This window comes from Triplophysa dalaica, chromosome 5, assembly GCF_015846415.1.
Source record: "Triplophysa dalaica isolate WHDGS20190420 chromosome 5, ASM1584641v1, whole genome shotgun sequence".
Classification (NCBI taxonomy): domain Eukaryota; kingdom Metazoa; phylum Chordata; class Actinopteri; order Cypriniformes; family Nemacheilidae; genus Triplophysa; species Triplophysa dalaica.
The window spans coordinates 14,139,271-14,160,033 of record NC_079546.1 but is presented as its reverse complement, the minus strand read 5'-3'; the positions used below and the strand labels follow the sequence as shown (position 1 = coordinate 14,160,033).

The 20,763-nt window shown below is 39.5% G+C and overlaps 1 protein-coding gene across 1 annotated transcript in view; it reads left to right on the top strand.

The window, feature by feature from the left end:
* Positions 1 to 10,604: 10,604 nt before the first annotated feature.
* The window catches only part of trim24 (tripartite motif containing 24), a 32,381-nt gene continuing 22,222 nt past the window's right edge, over positions 10,605 to 20,763 (top strand). Inside the window, exons 1-13 of the mRNA XM_056747952.1 lie at positions 10,605 to 11,634; positions 12,701 to 12,819; positions 14,261 to 14,408; positions 14,495 to 14,627; positions 14,789 to 14,905; positions 15,509 to 15,623; positions 15,701 to 15,847; positions 16,776 to 16,890; positions 16,962 to 17,353; positions 17,516 to 17,650; positions 19,105 to 19,219; positions 19,507 to 19,561; positions 19,669 to 19,804. Coding sequence (XP_056603930.1) covers positions 11,370 to 11,634; positions 12,701 to 12,819; positions 14,261 to 14,408; positions 14,495 to 14,627; positions 14,789 to 14,905; positions 15,509 to 15,623; positions 15,701 to 15,847; positions 16,776 to 16,890; positions 16,962 to 17,353; positions 17,516 to 17,650; positions 19,105 to 19,219; positions 19,507 to 19,561; positions 19,669 to 19,804 — 1,992 coding nt within the window. The 5' untranslated portion in view covers positions 10,605 to 11,369. The remainder of the gene's footprint in view (positions 11,635 to 12,700; positions 12,820 to 14,260; positions 14,409 to 14,494; positions 14,628 to 14,788; positions 14,906 to 15,508; positions 15,624 to 15,700; positions 15,848 to 16,775; positions 16,891 to 16,961; positions 17,354 to 17,515; positions 17,651 to 19,104; positions 19,220 to 19,506; positions 19,562 to 19,668; positions 19,805 to 20,763) is intronic.

Here is a 20,763-nt window from a genome sequence, read left to right as displayed (position 1 = left end):
AGCGACTTCAATGCTGTTCTTAACAGTTCAGTTTGGGTGATGGATATTGTATAAGCACTGTACTGGTAAGTATTCTAATAAATCTTAATTAAGTAATTCAAATATTAATTAAATGAAGAATTGATAAAGTAAATATCAATATCAATGCATGTTAAATATAAGTAAATACAAACTTTGGGTCATTTTTTAACCAGTGTATCAATTATTGCTTTTTCAGGTGATTTGTTTTGCAGTAATGTCCCAAGTCATTGCCTCAGCAATTTTGGAATGGTCCACATAAACCATGGTGTACTTAAACTGAGAACAGAGGGATTTGTATGTGCTTAACATGTTTCTTATGTTTTCTTTTTTTATAAAGATTCAGTCTAATCTTGTCAAAATGTATTCTTATAATTCTGAAAACTAGAGAAGTTACAGGGTTGTGATTCTTGGAAAAATATATTTTTGTTAACTCTCTTATAATAGACAACACAGATAATTTAAACCAAACAGTTGGGCTGTTGCTCCTAGTGTCTTGTGGAAAAAATGCATTTAAGAACCAAATTATAGGCCTACTGAGGTTTTGAATAGCAAAAAAATATATGTTTTAAAGTTTTACAGTTGAATCTCGGCATTTCATGTAAACATAATTTTTCTACAAAAATCACTGACAGTGTTCATGTCAACCTTTTTCTCAAAACGCAGAGTTTTTGTAAGTTTGGCAACATTTTCTTTATATTGAGGGAGTTTAATGTGTTTCTTGTCATTTAAAGTTGGTCTAATCTTGGCAAATTATGTCTTTATAATCTTGCCATTTCCTGTAAACAGAATTTGTAAATTTGTGTTCATTTAATTGTTTTCTCAAAACCTTCGTCCATTTTTGTTAACTATTTCAGAAAGCTCATGGCACTTTAATTTCCTAGAACAAGTGGAAAATATGTTTAATAAGAAATGTTTAAATCCTTTCAGAGTTCCATCTGTTGCTTTTAAATGTTCAATAAATAAGTATTCAGAGTTCAAACGTCTTTTATTGACTTTTTCATTTACATGCTGGCATATGTACATTGTGAAATATTTAAATTTTGAAGTTTTTTCTAATCAAATTAATAGACATTGCTGTGTCAGTAATTGACTGTAAATATGCAGAATCCAACAACATGTGTGGAGATTAAGATTATTTACACAAAGGTATTTGTGCATTTAAGCTCATACAGCTTCTTTGGCTTTGACACATAGAAGTACTTATGTTAATTACAGTTTCCTGTAACCACTGATGAAAGTTTAAATCCAGATCTAGATATAGTTTTGTTGAAAGAGAAGTCATGTAACACTGTTTAATGACACTGTTGGAAATCTCGCTGCAATAACTGTCCAGTCAGTTTATATTATTCTGTAATCTGGGAACAGATTGCATCCCGAAGTTCTACATATAGCTCAAATGCCTCTCTTCTGTCACTGGGGAATCTTAAATTCCGCTCCTCCATGAGAATTGTACATAGATCAAACACCTCCTCATCACAAGGTATTGCTGACAGAAACATGCAAGCCTCTTGCGCGATTTGTAGATGATCACTATCCTGCTGCACAATAAAGTCCTCGGTTCCCCATAGTTGAGGTGCCATGAACATGATGTTTGGGATCCCGCAAGGAACATTGCAGTTCGTTGAAGGTCGAATCCGGTGCGCATTCCAAACACACGCGATCTCATCCAATTCCTCCTGCAATTAAAAGTATACGAATATTAAAGCAGGTAAACAATAGCATTATTGAAGCATACATACTTTTTGCAAAATATAAAAAAAAAAAATATTTAGTAAAAAAAAGCATTTTTTCGAACGGGAAACATGCATCGACTGGGAAACCGCATTTATTTACTATAGCCTATATCATTGCCTGCCGATACACATGGTAATATGGCTTTTGATTGTGACCAGTGGAGTGAAAAAATAGATCGATAAGCTTAATCGATAGTCAATTTAATCTTAGATCCTTTAGTTTTGACTATTTCATTTTTTCGAATCCATGTGGACCCATGTGCACTGCACTGTTCTGTTTTCTTCCGAAAAAATAAATCAACTAAAAATAGACTTAACGAAATTCTTATGCCGTGTAAAATATATATATGCTCCGTTTTCACAGTCAAGGCTTATGAGTACTCCCAGACTAAATTTAATATTGAGCTTTCCTAACTAAAAATAACTTGCCGTGATGTATCTTACAATATGTTAGTGCCATTGTTTTGTCACAGGATGCAAATCGTAATGTTTTTTTCTATGGCATTTTAATAAAAGCGACTATAGCCTAAATTAACTAAGGGATAGTCCTGGTTAAGGCTAAGCCTTGTTTATGAAACCGGGCCTACAAGTTTAGGATCACTTGCTGCTTTTTATTCATTATTTGATTCAAATTAAAACATATAAAAATTGGCAATAATAAAATACAAAAAAGCAAGTACAATAAACGAATAAAAAAGGAATCTTAAATAATAGCATTCAATTACTCAAGACCTTACTAAAAACCACCACTGTAACGAAGTAATTGTAGGCTAAATGTCATGGTTCCACCTCTCCTTGTCAGGTATTTCTTGGTTTAGAGGTGGAATCATACAGAATCCCCTGTTTCATGTGAGGAGAGATATTTTTGACCCTTGCGGTCTTCCATACTCTCCTCAAGTCGCGTCATTGCCCAACCCTCCTGTTTCCTAGTTTGTGTTAATTACCTTCCCTATAAAGAGTCCTCATGTTTCTTTGTCTCGTTGCTCGTGCATTGTTTGAGGTACATGTTCTTGTACTCGTTCCTGTTAATGTTATGCCAAGTTGTTGTTCCTGTTTCCTGTTTCCTGTTTCCTGTTTCCTGTTTCCTGTTTCCTGTTTCCAACGTGTCTTAGTAAGTGTTAGTTTATTGTGTCAAGTCTTTGTTTTCTTAGTTGAGTTAGTCCGTGTTCTTGTGTTGTTTTAGTTTACCCAGTCTTGTTTTCCCCATAGTGGGTTTTGTTTTGCCTTTTTGTCTTTGTTAAATAAATACATAACCCCTTCATCCGCCTTGTCGTCTGCCTGCACTTGGGTTCTCACGCCATGTCTCACACCAGAGTTCATGACAGAATGCACGAGCCAAGATTGAACCCAGCAGGCATGGAGGCGAGACGCACAAGTCAGGCACGTCGCCTGTGTACTGTTCGTCAGGGATACGGCGACGTGCTTGGCTTCGCGGATCGCTTCTTTGAGACTGCAGGGGAGATGGTCCATGATGAGCAGGAACAGATGGTCCTGTTCAATGGCGGCCTCAACCATCCTCTGATGCGGGAGGAGATGCAGATGCTGAGACCGCTGGGCTTCACCGAACTGATCAGGTACGCCATGAATCGGCCGAAGCCCAGGGTCTCAGTTGAGTCCTGCTCTCCTTCTCCGCTGGCCGCCATCCCCGAGGGTCATTCCCTAGAAATCGGGGTCATGGGCCTCTCCCCATCCTCTGCAGTCTCTTCACCACCACCGACTGGTCTCCGTGGCAAGTGGGGGAGGAGATCTTCTTCGGGGTCTTCCTCGGAGGCCTCCAACCCTGAACCAGTCGAGCCCTTCACCTCCTTCCTTCAGCCAACCACCAGGCGGGTGGCTCGGCTGAGGAAGAAGAGACAACGGAGGGCAGCTCCGAGTCCGGTGGTCCTGAGTCCGGTGGTCCTGAGTCCGGTGGTCCCGAGTCCGGTGGTCCTGAGTCCCACATTTTTTTGGAGAGGCGCCGTGGGGAGGTGACGGTCCGAGCGTCCAGCCCGGCCGCAGATTCCTCCCAGGGGCCGGAACCAAGCCCGGTCCAGGAGCCGGAATCAAGCCCGGTCCAGGAGCCGGAACCAAGCCCGGCTGCCCAGCCGCCGCCGCCGTCAAGCCCGGCTGCCCAGCCGCCGCCGCCGTCAAGCCCGGCTGCCCAGCCGCCGCCGCCGTCAAGCCCGGCTGCCCAGCCGCCGCCGCCGTCAAGCCCGGCTGCCCAGCCGCCGCCGCCTTCAAGCCCGGCTGCCCAGCCGCCGTCAAGCCCGGCTGCCCAGCCGCCGCCGCCGTCAAGCCCGGCTGCCCAGCCGCCGCCGCCGTCAAGCCCGGCTGCCCAGCCGCCGCCGCCGTCAAGCCCGGCTGCCCAGCCGCCGCCGCCTTCAAGCCCGGCTGCCCAGCCGCCGTCAAGCCCGGCTGCCCAGCCGCCGTCAAGCCCGGCTGCCCAGCCGCCGTCAAGCCCGGCTGCCCAGCCGCCGTCAAGCCCGGCTGCCCAGCCGCCGTCAAGCCCGGCTGCCCAGCCGCCGTCAAGCCCGGCTGCCCAGCCGCCGCCGCCGTCAAGCCCGGCTGCCCAGCCGCCGCCGCCGTCAAGCCCGTCTGCCAAGCCGCCGCCGCCGTCAAGCCCGGCTGCCCAGCCGCCGCCGCCGTCAAGCCCGGCTGCCCAGCCGCCGCCGCCGTCAAGCCCGGCATTCAAGCCGCCGTCCAGCCCAGCAGTCCTGCAGGGGACAAGAACAGTTCCCCCCAGGACTTCCCATGTCAAGTCCCCTGGGGCTCCGCGCTCTGGTGCGTCCCCAAGGGCTGGAACTTCCCCACCCAGCCCTACCCCTTCTGGACAGTCCCCTGTGTATTCTTGTTTGCCCCCGCCCCCCCCTCCCATGTCTGTTATTTTTACTGAGTCACCCTAATCCCCTGATTGTTCTTGCCTGTCTGCCCCTAGTCTTGTTCTCCATGTTTTGTTTGGTCTTGTCTTTGTCCCAGTCTGCCTTGTCTTGTTCGTGCCTTTGAGGAGCATCAGGGTGCTGCTCCTTAAGGCGGGGGTTCTGTCATGGTTCCACCTCTCCTTGTCAGGTATTTCTTGGTTTAGAGGTGGAATCATACAGAATCCCCTGTTTCATGTGAGGAGAGATATTTTTGACCCTTGCGGTCTTCCATACTCTCCTCAAGTCGCGTCATTGCCCAACCCTCCTGTTTCCTAGTTTGTGTTAATTACCTTCCCTATAAAGAGTCCTCATGTTTCTTTGTCTCGTTGCTCGTGCATTGTTTGAGGTACATGTTCTTGTACTCGTTCCTGTTAATGTTATGCCAAGTTGTTGTTCCTGTTTCCTGTTTCCAACGTGTCTTAGTAAGTGTTAGTTTATTGTGTCAAGTCTTTGTTTTCTTAGTTGAGTTAGTCCGTGTTCTTGTGTTGTTTTAGTTTACCCAGTCTTGTTTTCCCCATAGTGGGTTTTGTTTTGCCTTTTTGTCTTTGTTAAATAAATACATAACCCCTTCATCCGCCTTGTCGTCTGCCTGCACTTGGGTTCTCACGCCATGTCTCACACCAGAGTTCATGACACTAAAGTCTCACTGCTGAGACTGCAAAAGGCAGCGTAGGGGAAGAGTCATGATTCTTACAATACATTAGTTTTAAATATAGTCATTTATTGTAATTATCCTAAAGAGGGTGGCAAATGTGGTTCTACAGAAGGTTGGCAAAATAACATTTGGCTTACCTGAATAATGTTTCGAAAACACAGCTAGAACAATGCCTTATCCAGAAAATCTCCAGCAAACAGTCCCTCGTCTTTTAACTCTCCAAAAAACTGTATCCAGTATTCAATTCCTTCTTTGCGCATCTGCCCCCACAAACTTTCAATTCTTTGATTTGCTGTACTTACACCGACGATGCAGCTGCGGGGACCTGCGCGTTCATCATTGTTTCGTCTGAAAAACATCTGGATGTCACGCATGATCACATTCTCTGTTCCTAGGTCACATCTTATAACTCGTGGACATCCCATAGAATTCATCACACTCTCAACGAAATAACCAGCGATGACTTGGGGGTTGCTGTTAGTGTGTGCTGCCTTGAGCCAGATAATTCTACGGGAAAATCCATCTATGCATCCGTTAATGCAGATTCCATATGGTTTAAGTTTATCATATGAATCTACATGCCAAATATAATTAGGTCCTTGAGAAAAATATCGCCGACGATGAAGTCGTCGTCGACGACGCAGTAATGAACTTTCTGGATCAAGCTCTTTTAAAATTATCCGAACATCCTCTTTTCGCGCACGTATACCATGTTCCAGGCATTTTGTATGCATCCAACGGTATCCGTGGAGCCGTCCGGGTCCGTTTAGCTGGTCAATGATGAATCCGATTATTTCATTTAAGTCAGCATATCTTCGACGGCACAGCCCATTACTCTTTAGGAGGCGCTTTAGGGTCCTCTCACTTATAACCTTCCCATGTACCAATGCCAGAGACCGCACTATGTCCATATATGACATTCCTAAATTGAAGAAAAAAGTTATTTCATCTGTCATATCCATTGTATGACTGCTGTGCCGTATGTGAGGCGGTAACAGTCATACATGGTTTACATTTAAGAATGTCGTTCCCTCAAAATGCGAAGTCGTGGCCACGAGATACTGATGTTGTTCCCTCAACATAAGAAGTCGTGGGCACGAGACACGGATGTCGTTCCCACATTATAGGATCTTGAGGGAACGACTTAACATCGCGTGGCCACAACATAAGGATGGCGTTACCTCAACAAGCCGATGTCGTGGCGACAACATAATATCACGTTCCCTCGAGATAATATGTCGTGGTCTCATCATATTATCACGTTCCCACGAGTTAATATCTCATGGCCACGACAAAACTAAGTGAAACGCGCATGTCCCCTCCCGGGCTCCGTAGTTAGGTACCTTCTTGATTTAGAAGTTATTTTTAGTTTATTGTCCTCGCAAACCTAGAACTTTTTTTGTTTGTTACTTTTAGGTGAATGACCCCATCAAGACTGTAATGCCAGTCTTGCATTCCATTAAGGTACTGCTTACAATATTTGAGCGTACTCATGAGACTAACCATCTAGTCTCAAGCTTTATTTTTATAAATAAATAAAAATTCTCACTCCTGACACTCCTGTCATTAGTATTAAAAAATAAAATAAAAAAGTAACAAAATTATTTAAAAAAAAACACAAGGAATCCTGTAAAGAGTGAAAAGTAGTTTTTCTCTAATAATCTTTATGTTTCTTTTTATTATATTTTTTGATTCCAAGAAAATACAATATGACAAAATATTATATGTCAGGAGTGAGAAACTGATTTTTATATATAAAAATACTTCTTTATTTATAGAAAAACTATAAAACTTAAAATGAATATGTTTATTAGTGATTCTCTTAAAACCTTTTTTTGGCAAAATATGTCAAGGTTAATATGTGGCACAAATTGATAACCTAATTAGATTATTGAAATCCTTACATGGTTGCCCTTGACAAGCAGGATTTTCAGAATTCATCCAATTTATTTTTACATTTGTTCCTTATTTTCTTTAGTCATTCACTAAATCTCAACCTCCCACCCAGCCTCTCTCAGTCACACAATCAAACATCTATTCATTTACTTAAATTGCTGATTAAGGAACAGGGCATTGACCTTACTTTTCTAATATTTTAACAAATGTCTGCATTTAAGAAACACACAGAAAAAGTTATTTATGTATTTATTACATTTATTTACACATTTGGTTATTCCAAACAACCACCCAAACCCCACCCACTCAGTCAACCTAACGACGCTCTGAAGGACTGACTAGAGAAATTTCTGAAGTCGTTCATAAAACACAAACGAATCCATAGCGCTGTCAACCATTTTTGTACTCTCCAACATCGCCACTAACAGACTGTCGTAAAACATCTAAGATAACAGGAAGTGGCGCCAATTAGAACGCATCGAGTCGACTGTGTCGCTACCCGATCCGTCCCGGAAACACGATTTGTTCCGCGCATGCGTGAAAGTGCGTCTACTTCCGGTAATTCCCATTTTCACGACAGTCGACTCGATGCGTTCTAATTGGCGCCACTTCCTGTTATCTTAGATGTTTTACGACAGTCTGTTAGTGGCGATGTTGGAGAGTACAAAAATGGTTGACAGCGCTATGGATTCGTTTGTGTTTTATGAAAGACTTCAGAAATTTCTCTAGTCAGTCCTTCAGAGCGTCGTTAGGTTGACTGAGTGAGTGGGTGGGTGGGGTTTGGGTGGTTGTTTGGAATAACCAAATGTGTAAATAAATGTAATAAATACATAAATAACTTTTTCTGTGTGTTTCTTAAATGCAGACATTTGTTAAAATATTAGAAAAGTAAGGTCAATGCCCTGTTCCTTAATCAGCAATTTAAGTAAATGAATAGATGTTTGATTGTGTGACTGAGAGAGGCTGGGTGGGAGGTTGAGATTTAGTGAATGACTAAAGAAAATAAGGAACAAATGTAAAAATAAATTGGATGAATTCTGAAAATCCTGCTTGTCAAGGGCAACCATGTAAGGATTTCAATAATCTAATTAGGTTATCAATTTGTGCCACATATTAACCTTGACATATTTTGCCAAAAAAAGGTTTTAAGAGAATCACTAATAAACATATTCATTTTAAGTTTTATAGTTTTTCTATAAATAAAGCAGTATTTTTATATATAAAAATCAGTTTCTCACTCCTGACATTTAATATTTTGTCATATTGTATTTTCTTGGAATCAAAAAATATAATAAAAAGAAACATAAAGATTATTAGAGTAAAACTACTTTTCACTCTTTACAGGATTCCTTGTGTATCCCTCCGTACGTTTCACCAAACCATTATCATTTGTAATATGTTTGATGTCTTTTGATGTTAATTGCTCTTTTTTTATATAGAGTTTATTATAAAAAATATTTCCGGTATGGACAAACAACTTTTTAATTAAAACTGCCGTAAATTGTTTCGAACAGAAGTAGACGGAGTTTCACGCATGCGCGGAACAAATCGTGTTTGCCGTAAATTATTTCGGCCGGAAGTAGACGCACTTTCGCGCATGCGCGGAACAAATCGTGTTTCCGGGACGGATCGGGTAGCGACAGGATTTGTTTCGCGCATGCGCGGAACAAATCGTGTTTCCGGGACGGATCGGGTAGCGACAGGCCTTTTTATAATAAACTCTATATAAAAAAAGAGCAATTAACATCAAAAGACATCAAACATATTACAAATGATAATGGTTTGGTGAAACGTACGGAGGGATACACAAGGAATCCTGTAAAGAGTGAAAAGTAGTTTTACTCTAATAATCTTTATGTTTCTTTTTATTATATTTTTTGATTCCAAGAAAATACAATATGACAAAATATTAAATGTCAGGAGTGAGAAACTGATTTTTATATATAAAAATACTGCTTTATTTATAGAAAAACTATAAAACTTAAAATGAATATGTTTATTAGTGATTCTCTTAAAACCTTTTTTTGGCAAAATATGTCAAGGTTAATATGTGGCACAAATTGATAACCTAATTAGATTATTGAAATCCTTACATGGTTGCCCTTGACAAGCAGGATTTTCAGAATTCATCCAATTTATTTTTACATTTGTTCCTTATTTTCTTTAGTCATTCACTAAATCTCAACCTCCCACCCAGCCTCTCTCAGTCACACAATCAAACATCTATTCATTTACTTAAATTGCTGATTAAGGAACAGGGCATTGACCTTACTTTTCTAATATTTTAACAAATGTCTGCATTTAAGAAACACACAGAAAAAGTTATTTATGTATTTATTACATTTATTTACACATTTGGTTATTCCAAACAACCACCCAAACCCCACCCACCCACTCACTCAGTCAACCTAACGACGCTCTGAAGGACTGACTAGAGAAATTTCTGAAGTCTTTCATAAAACACAAACGAATCCATAGCGCTGTCAACCATTTTTGTACTCTCCAACATCGCCACTAACAGACTGTCGTAAAACATCTAAGATAACAGGAAGTGGCGCCAATTAGAACGCATCGAGTCGACTGTCGTGAAAATGGGAATTACCGGAAGTAGACGCACTTTCACGCATGCGCGGAACAAATCGTGTTTCCGGGACGGATCGGGTAGCGACACTGTCGTGAAAATGGGAATTACCGGAAGTAGACGCACTTTCGCGCATGCGCGGAACAAATCGTGTTTCCGGGACGGATCGGGTAGCGACAGTCCGGCTTGCTCTGATGTCAAGGTGACGTGTGTCAAAAAACTCTGGCTAACGGATTCTTCAGTCGGGCGCAGTTGCTCTTCACCTACTGCGCTGATCAAAAGCATGATGGGAAACGACTTCCTTACGACACAGCTTAATGCTCATTGGCTAAGAATGTCCGCTGGTTTTTAAGAAGTTCACAATTTATAGTGGTTTTTATATATATATTTTTTAATATGTGATAATGAAAACACCTAGGTATAATCGTATACTATAAAGGAATGTTTTCAATAAGCAGCCTAATTATGGCATGTGCTTTATTTGATTTGATTCTTTTTAATTTTTACTTGTTTAAGTCCTATTTGTTTTCTTTTTTACTTTGTTGTATTTTATGTTGGTGTACATTTTTATTCAATAACATTATTCCATGAAATAAATAAGCCAGTCCATCAAAACAAATGCCACATGCTCATATATGATTATATTATATTAAACTGTACAGCATTTTAACATGATGCGTTGCTTGCTTCATACACCATGTAAGCTACATACCTCCACATGCCTTTTAGAAAGTCTAAAATGACTTTGAAAGCCAGAAGGACTGTACAAATTGACCATTACTTCAACAAAATGACAAATTCTAAGGACATTCCTAGCTAATGACAAACATTTGTTATTGGGACCACTGTGCCTTAAAAGCAACTTTTAATAATTTGAATAATTTGATGTTATCAATTCCTCACGTTTACAGTAACACAAAAAAACGAGATTCGGGGAGTGTCCGGCTTGCATGCACTTTTTTGACTCCTCCCCTTACTGCAGCCGCCTACTCCTCGGCAAGTTGCCTCTCAAACGAGCCTATTAGTATACACACGTCCAAATCTCGCGAGAAATAGTGCCTCAAGCCGGGAATTTCTCTCCTACTGTTTTGTGAAGTCCGAGATTTTGGACATACTATTCGTTCGCCTACTGTTTTTTGCTTACTATATAGTTGACAGTATGTGATTTTGGATTCAGCCCATGACTTGGAAAATTAATAAAAGTTTATATTTGTTTCAGCTTACCCGCTCTTTTAAATAAAACCAACGCACAACTGGTTTTGTTTGTCCTCTCACAGCTTCCGTAGTACCGCGTCATAACTGGGCCTCTGACCACCATCAACAAATATGTCTGGAACAACCGGCCGATGGATATCACAATTAAACACCATCTCGTTATTATAATTAATAACACGCCATTAACCCGTTTATCGTGGTACATGTAGGCTGCCTGTTTAGGTCGCATTTTGGTGGAAAACATCTTAATGTGCGAGTTATGAAATAATTAGGCGCTATGCATCGGATCGGGTTAAAATGAATTATATACGATGTTATACTCGATAGTATCTGGATTTCTTTCCGTTTCATTAAGTGGACGCTAGGGAAGGATGGATGAAAGCGCAGAAAAGGTCGAGTCGGAAGATCTGGTGATCATCGTGGAGAATGAAGCTGAGAGCAAGCCGGTGCAGGAGTCTGATGTCGGGGATCGGAGCGCTGTGAAGATGATGATGGGTCTGATGGACATGTGTCCCGTGTGTAAGCTCAGTTTTACCAACAGAGAACCCAAGTTGATGCCCTGCCTGCATTCCTTCTGCAAGAGATGCTTACCTGCACACAACAGGACTGTCAGCACAGCAAACCCTGCTAAACAAAGTAAGACACTAGCGATACAAACCATACAAATATAGTGACCACCTTATGATTATCTGCTCCTAAGCAGAGAGTGGCTGAAACATAAAATATATAATAGAAACCATCACAGAAATGTCAATGGATTAATAAGAATAGTATTTGTTTTAATGACAATTTAAAAAATCTTATTTGTGGATGTTATCTGGGGGATGGGAACCAACAGAAGACCAATAAATCCTACAGAAAAAGACAGAAAACACGGTTAATAAGCCTTTAGAATGGTTAGTTTTTTTTTTAGCCTTTATAAACTATGTCAGTGAGTCCGGTGCCTGTCTGTGAACTAAACTCATATAAACTGATATGCATCATGCGGACGCGTCACGTAGTGTTGAGCCTGGATTCTCTCGTGATTGCTCGTGGGAAACTTGCACGGTAGGCAGGAAATTGTTGAAAATAGTGGGTATTTTTTTTCGTTTGCACACAAAACGTATCCTCGTTGCTTTATATAATTGAAGCCGAACCACTGGAGTGACATGGACTGTTTCAACAATGTCTTTCAGCGCTTTGAAGTTAGGTTGCATTGCAGTATATGAAGGAGGTTGCTGGTTCGATCCCAGCAGCCACCACCAGTGTGTCCTTGAGCAAGACACTTTATTTACTCCATGCTGCGCCAGGGGGATTGTCCCTGTAATAAGTGCACTGTAAATTGCTTTGGATAAAAGCGTCTGTCAAATGACTAAATGTAAATGTAATTTGCGTTTTGAAGATAAACGGTGGTCCAAGGGTTGACGAACGACTTGTGGGTGAATAATTCCTGGAAGAATTTTCAGGGTCCCTTTAAATGCTAATGCTGACAACAATATACCTAACATCATGTATTAGGTATTTTTTTCTGTGTGGTTTGACACTTGCCCCAGATTTGTTTGACACTCATAGGCAGAGAGATAACTAAATATTTGTATTTTACATTGCTTAACATTCTAATTGAAAAACTTATTATCTTTATTTTTAAATAAGCTGAGACAAGTTGCATGTGTTGTTTTCGTTTTATGCACAAATGTTGTTCTTTTTTTCTTGTGTACATCAGTGAACATGATCCGCTGTCCAGTTTGTCAGCAGGAGTGTATGGAAGTCGAGGTCTTGGATAACTTTTTCGTCAAGGATTCCATGGAAGTGCCGAGCAGCACAATGGAGAAAAGCAGTCAGGTGCATGTTTGTTTTATGCATCAATGTCTAAAAGGGTCGGAAATAGGGCTGCACGATATAGCCAAAATTGTTATTGAAATATATTTCTTCATTTCGGACGATACGATATAATTCCTATAATGATATGAACAATATTACAAAAAGCAAAATGTAAGATATAAGTTGAGAGAGCTCTCTGATATGAACAATAAAATGCTGATCAAAATCATTTTAGATGCCAGCAGTGTGCAAAGCTACATATGATAAGAATCTTTTTGTATACAGTTGGGCAGGACTGAATAAAAAATAAACCTTCATTTTAAAAAATCCTCTTATTTTTACAAAAGTTTAAGCTTTTTCCAGATTCTGCAAGGGGCGTGTAAACTTTTGTAGGACTGTGCCCTTAATTTGTGTAAGTAGCAAATAATAGAATCATGTTACCAATAAAAGACAGAATAACTTCTCTAAGGGTGCTTCAAAATTCCATAACTTCAAAATGTGCTTTAAAGCATCTTCAAAGTTCTACGGGGGCACCGGCCTCCCATTACTTGACACTTTTGTCTTAAAAAGCCAGTTTTGACATATTCATCAGTAATCATAAATTAGTAATCTCAATTATTTACGCCCACTGAAGTTTATGCATGACTTTATTTCCATTTTTTTTTTCAAAACTTTAAACAAGATTTGTTCTGTTGACAGAAATAACCATTTAAATAAATTTCAGTGTCTTATGCTTTATTATCTGAGCTATAAAAAATGGATGAAATTTGTCATTATGTCCTCAAAATTTACATTGCAAGGGCTCAGACCCGGAGTCGTGTGATGTTTTTTGAAATATGTGTTCAAAAATCATATCACTGTAATCGAAATTAATTAATTTGAATTATTGTCCAGCCCAAGTTGGAAATGAAAAGCTGGTTAAATCGAGACATTTCAGTGTTTTTTTATTACTAGTTGCACAGAACAACAAACACTAAACTGTACGTTGGTTATTGTTTTATTCAATTTCAAATGCCCAACAAATAAAGCCAAGACAAATAAAAAAAATAAGGCATAAATACATTTTGGTTATAACATATTACTTTGTACTAAACGTTTTGTTAAATTTAATGAAAACAGTTAACATTTTGTCATCATTTATTCACACTCATCTTGTTCAAAACCTGTACTTGACATCAAAAGATATTTTGAGAAATACCTCAGTGGTTTTGTGTCTGTAAATTGGAAGTCAATGGAGTCCAGTGTTCTTTGGTTACCAATGTTCTTCTAAACATCTTTTGTGTTCTGGAGTAGAAAGTAACAGGTTTGGAATGACATTGAGAATTTTCATTTCTCTTCATTTGTTAATAGAAAAAACCTAAGTTACACTTATGGAAATATATGTCTAAGTTTGTAAAATAGCCATACTTTCATGATGTCTCTTAAAAAATCTGTCGGTTGATGTAACATCTTCTGCTTTCAGCTGTGCATGAGTTGCGATGATAACACAGAGGCGAGCGGTTTCTGCGTGGAGTGTGTGGAGTTTCTGTGTGTCACTTGCATCGATGCTCATCAGCGTGTGAAGTTCACCAGAGACCACACAGTCCGACAAATTACAGAAATGTCTTCAGGTAAACATTTGTAAATCATTATATTCATTTATATAAAATAGATTTATATGTAATTTTGATACTTATTAGTTCATTTTTGTTCACAGAGGCAATGGGCGCTTCCACACAGAAGCCAGTATTTTGCGATGTACATAAGCAGGAGCCTTTAAAGCTCTTCTGTGAAACCTGTGATCGCCTCACATGCAGAGACTGCCAGCTCCTCAAACACAAAGACCATAAGTATGGCCGACATTTATCCCGTTTTTAATGATGTTAATAGATGACACAGGCAACGTGTATTGCGTTAATTTATGTTAACATAATGTTGATGTCTGCTGATGTTCTACATAGAATTATTAAATATCATGTAAATGTATCTAACAGACGGTTTTACATTTCAGTTACCAGTTTCTAGAAGATGCATATAAAAACCATAAGGAACACTTGGAAAGTATGACTTGCCAGCTTCAAGAAAAGAAGAAAGTGATTGAAGACGTGACTAATACTATTAACAATGGGTAAATATCTTAAGTAGGGGTGCAAGACTGTTTAAAAAAGGGATTTTTCAATGGTGGTAGGTATGGAAATGAACTCTAATTAAAGCTTAAAATAAAATATTTCTTAAAACTATAATAATGAATAGAAATAATATAAAGTTACTTTACATACTATAAATAGTATGGACGTCTCTCACTTTACCATTTGAGCAAGCCGAAGCCGGCTGGCAAAATACCTCCTGGGTGGCAAAACACTTCAGTGCCCAGGAATACCTGATTCCTTTGTATGCTGTAGAGAAGTCATTGGGATCACTGTCGAGTCCAGCTGATTGTAATTTCAGCAAATAATTGTGTGTTTTAGTCATGGTTTCTTTGTTTCTCCTATTCTCCTCAGCCATTTTGATGTGTGTTTTGCCACCCAGGGGAGCGTGTCCCGACATGATCACGTGGGAAAGTGATGTCAATGCATACCATCTATACTATAAGAATATTATAAATACTATAAAATTGCAATAATGTTAAGATTCAGGAATATTGTAATATTATTATGCGGTTATATATACGCATTATTCTTTTGTTATTTAAAGCCAATACCCATATTATATTTCTGTCTGTTATTTTCAGTCTTGTGCAAGTGGATGAAAACCGCAATGCTGTGGCTACTGAAATAAAAAAATCCATTAGCAATCTCATAATGGAGATCAACAGGAAAGGGAAGATATTAATGAATCAACTTGAGGTACCGTTTATTGTTTTATCATCTTCGACATCATATATTTTGTTATGCACACTGTAATGTTACAAACTATTTTGTAGGCTATCACGAAAGACCACGAGACGCTGCTTAAAAAGCAACAGCAGGATGTGATGTCACTCTCCACACATCTGGATCATGTGATCAACTTCACAAAATGGGCCACAGCCAGTAACAGTGGCACAGCTCTCCTGTACTGCAAGCGACTGGTAAGTGCTCCTTGGGCATCAGGTGGTGAAGACAGGTGAAGCAGTGTTCTAATTCTTGCTCCACATAGCTGTTTGTTAAAATTGTGATGTGTTCTGATTGGCTACAAACACTATCTCAAAATTTTTAATGTTTTAAGCCCTCCCGGCATCTTCTGAACACAAATAAAGATATTTTAGGTGACATTCAAGAGATTTCCAGGCCTCCTCATAGATATCATGGTGGATCATATCATCAAGCCGAACTCTGTGTTTACAAGCAGACGCACGATGTATATAAGCTGGTCTTTGCAAAATCTTTGACGATTTCGATATTTCGATAGAGTTTTCACTTTTTTGACCAACCAAATGCAGATGCGTCGAAGTGCTCTCGTGGTCGCACACCATAGACTGACAAGAGAGAGTAGAATATATAAAAACAATTGAGGGACTATGAGCGGATGAACCAATTAAATGATGTCTTTAGTACTTTTCTGGACCTTGACAACAACTATACCGCCCTACAAAGGCAAAGTGCAGTAACTACACAATCACTAAAACTGAGAAATGCCTTCAAAGTTTTCACACCATCCAGTCATTGCAGCCAGTTACTGCAATTTTGACACTCTTGTTTCTGTGAAACGGGACAAAATTGAACCAGGAGACTGGTCAAAAGACAGAACCGACGTTACAAAGCCCATTTTAAACCTTATTTTAATTTTGACCAAATGTGTAGTCACTTTGGACAGTTTAACCATGATGTCTATGATTAGGCCTGGAAATCACTAGGATGTCACCTAAAATATCTTTATTTGTGTTTTGAAGAAGCCGGGAGGTCTTAAAGCATGTTGAACGTCATGTTGGAGACACCCTGTGCCACATTGAGCAACCTGAAATTATAAAAATTTAAATGGTGTGCTGATGGGTCTCTCACCTTCCTCTTTTCAATCAGATCACATGTCAAATCCAGTACCTAATGCGGGCAAAGTGCAACATCACGTATGTTCCTCAGAGCTCGGTTCGCTTCCAGTGCCGATCTTCTTTTTGGGCTTCGAATGTGGATCTTGGTAAGACATTTCAGAATCGGCTCTTTAATAATTTATGGTTTGGTTTGACTTTGACATTTTTCCTGTCTCAGGTTCCCTAGTTGTGGAGAAATCTCCGGCCCGTCATCCGAGCAGTCCACATCCAAACGGTCCACAGCAGATGTCTTTCCAGCCGATGAATCCAGGCCCCAGACCAGAGGGTCTTCATACGGGGTTCCCGAGCTCGCATCCTCAGCAGCAGAGGCAGAGCACGCTGGCCCAGCTTCAGATGCAGGTGGAGAAACTCACGCAGCACACCACGCGCCACCAAGCACCCAATCAGTGGCCGTGGTACCACGGCATGCGCTTACCCGGGCCGACCCCGAATAGACCCATGCAGGGGGGGTCACCATCTCAGACCTTACCCGGTATGCCTCAACACGGGCGGAGGTATAACGCGAGGAGCCCCCTGCCTGTTCTCCAGAGCTCCATCATGCCTCCGCAGGTGAAGGTGGTTCAGTATTACAGGAAGTGTTTCCAAATATTTTATGATGAATTAACTTAACCGAGGTGCAGCGTGATTCAATTAGAGATTCACATTTGGACATAGTATAAAAATGGGTGTTTTCTATAAAGAAACAATTGTGTAATTCTTTTTTGCTTTTAGACCATGAGGGGCATGATGAACAACCCCATTTACCCCCCTAAACCACTAGAGGGTGTGCCAAGAACTGGTCGTTATCCGCACAACACAGCCTACTCCGGCGGAGGTATGCTTTCCTCTCCGCATGTGCTCCATCAGGTAAGTGTGGGTAACTGATATTCCCACTTCTCTGAGAATACTGTTAAATTGGTTCAAGCATCCATATGTAATGCTAATTATCGGCTTGAAATTTATATAAGAGTTTGAAAAATAAGAGTTGAAAGTACACAATGTGTTTTTCTTTCAAATTATGCTAATGCATTAAATAAATAAACATAATTTCATTTACTTACCCATGTCTCTTTCTTCTGTGGAAGATATTTTGAGAAAAGTCTGATTTTATGTTCATACAATGGAAGTCAAATATGTCCCAAATCCTTCAAAATATCTTTTCAGCAGAAGAGCAAGGGTCATAGCTTTAGAATGACATGAGGGTGAATAAGTGATAAAATAATTGTTATTATTTTGGAGAACTTTCCATTCACCAAATTGGCATCTTTAGCTGTGCCTTATTGGCCAATGAACAAAACAGAGATTCCAACTTATATCCATTCCAAAACAACATTCAGTTTTTTTGTGTGTGAAATATGTTTTACTGTGCATTGCTCATTTGTCTCATTGAATCACACTTTGCAATATGTAAACACTGGTCAAGAAGCACTTCAGGTTTAAGCTTTTTTCCCTTAGTCCTGCTTATATAATTAAATCTTAAAAATATTTGTTTTAACATTTCGATTTTGTTTTTGAATGTTTTGTTGGTTGTATTTTATTTAAACCTGTATGGAGTGTGAAGAAACTCGAACAGGAACTTCTTCTGCACCGGCATTGTACACTTGTGTTAATTGTCAATAAGAACTTTGCAGACATACATGAGAAATAAAGTGAAAATGGTGTCGTGATAAGTTATGTTGGTAATGGTGTTTGTGGTGTTATTTAATAGTGAGTTTTTACAAAAACAAATTGTTGCCAGAAAACTTCTCTAAAAGCTATGGATTTTACTATTAATTTGACTAACAGTTTTTACAATATGTAGGGTTCGTTTTCCGTAAAAACTAGGATATTTTATGATTAATTTCACAGACAATTTTTACAATTTCTGGCAGGTTTTATTTAATAAAAACTATTACATTTCACAGACAATTTTTACAATGTCTAGCAGGTTTTATGTAATAAAAACTATGGACTTCCACTGTTAACTGTTCACGGAAATTTTTGGACAACAATTTTTCCCTGTGAGAACTACAGAATTTCACTATTAATAAACTAATAATTGTTTTGTAAGTTTGTGTACTTATTTAGTTTTATAGTCTTTGTTATATGCTTTTGTCCTTTTTATTGATTTGTTTATGTTTTTGTGTGGCTATATAAGATTAGTTAGTTTTAGTGCTTTAAATTTATTTCAGTTTATTTCTGAGGCAACTTTTCAACTTTTGGTTAGTTTACTTTTTCCTAATACTTTTAGGCCAATATTTTATTAAACAAAAAGGTTTAATTTTATTAAACTAAAATAACCTTGATATGCAAACATTTTTCTATGTTATTTACTTTTTCAGCAAAACAATCCAGTAACATCGTACCTGAACAGGAGGTGTGAACCTAATGTGCTTCTGCCTGCTCAGAGGCACAGTTATCCAGCCAGTCAACTATCCACACCACCAGGCCAAGCGGGTATACAACGTTTTATGAATATAACCTAACACTTCATTCTTTGTTTTTACCTGAAGTTTTGACCTATGTTAAATTTCACTATACAAATTACTTTATCTTATGATGAGTTTAAAACTTACAATTCTTGATGAAAATAATAAAATGTATTATAAGAAGAAGTAGCACAGTTAATCCTTTTTCATTTGTTGTGTGGATCAATGCAATAAACTTTTTTTTATTATAGAAATTTTGAAGTAATGTTAAAACTGGCATTTCTGAACGTTTACAATACTTTAATTGACTTTCAGCACAAGGAAGACAGTTTTCTCTTGTGCCTGTTACGTCATCAGAACCAAAGACCAGGTAAATAATCAGAAAATTTTATCTGAAATAATTTTCTGGCCAAGTGTGACCCATTTATGATGCTGTATTAGTCCATTTTCTTCTTTATGAGATTTTTTCCCTTTAAGGTCCTGCCCCTTGAAGCGTGTGGAGAACCCTCAGAGTGGCCTGTCGAAACAAACCACTAAGAGAAGGCGGAGGGCATCTCCAGGGCCGGTTATCATCATCAAGGATGAACCAGAGGACGATGATGAAGTTCGTTTTGTAAGTTCATTTAACCTTAACAACTCATCAAAGCTGTTTTTTATCTTCATTTGCTCACTAGTAGCTATTATTCTTAAATGCCACAGGAGATGGTTTGGCAACGGGCGTTCTTTTCTGTGTTGATAGCCTGTGATTTCTTCGATATAGTTTTAAAATAGGGGTGGGATCTTGAAGGCGTCCTCAATCCACTTTTCAATGGAATCGTGAGGATCGAGATCTTGTCTGTCCTCTGAAACAAGAGGTGTATTCGACATTATTAAGCGCTGCACAGACGCATAGGGGTAACTTATGACATTGAAGCAAGCACCGCGAGAGCAGAGAGCTCAGTATGCTTTCGGATCACTCTCGCCATGCTTGGAGGTCTCACGCATGTGATACAGTTTGGCAAGTGGATTGGACAGAGCGGCTTGTTTGTGTGTGACGTTAATCGAAGGCGCCCTGCTAATTCACTAAGTTTTAGTCTATTTTGCGATTGAAACTCTTTTCCCGGCTGCATTGAGTTCATATAGCCTATATCTAGAGCCCCATGATTTCCGTGGTGCGGATATGGAATCCTGAATCCTTTAAATCTGTCTTCTGGTGGTTCTGATTGTGACACATGTGCTTTAACTGCTCATGGATTTGTATGTGTCTCACTGTATAATCATCACTTTATAGACATAAACACATGAACATCATTGTAATAATTCTCCATAAAAGGGAAGGAGTCGGGAACCGGAAGACATTTTAAACATTTAATAAAGTAATATAACAGAACTTAAACATAAATACAAATACAACCATAACACACGGTCAGGCCCGGTCCTCTCTCCTCAATGGTCAGGTCGCTCGTTCCTTTTAAATGCTCCCTTTCTCCTACGTGATTCGAGCCCGGTGTGCCCACAGCTGGCGCTCATTCACAATTACTCACCGGACTCGAACCACGGTCTCTCCCCGCCTACTCTACTACATACCCCCAT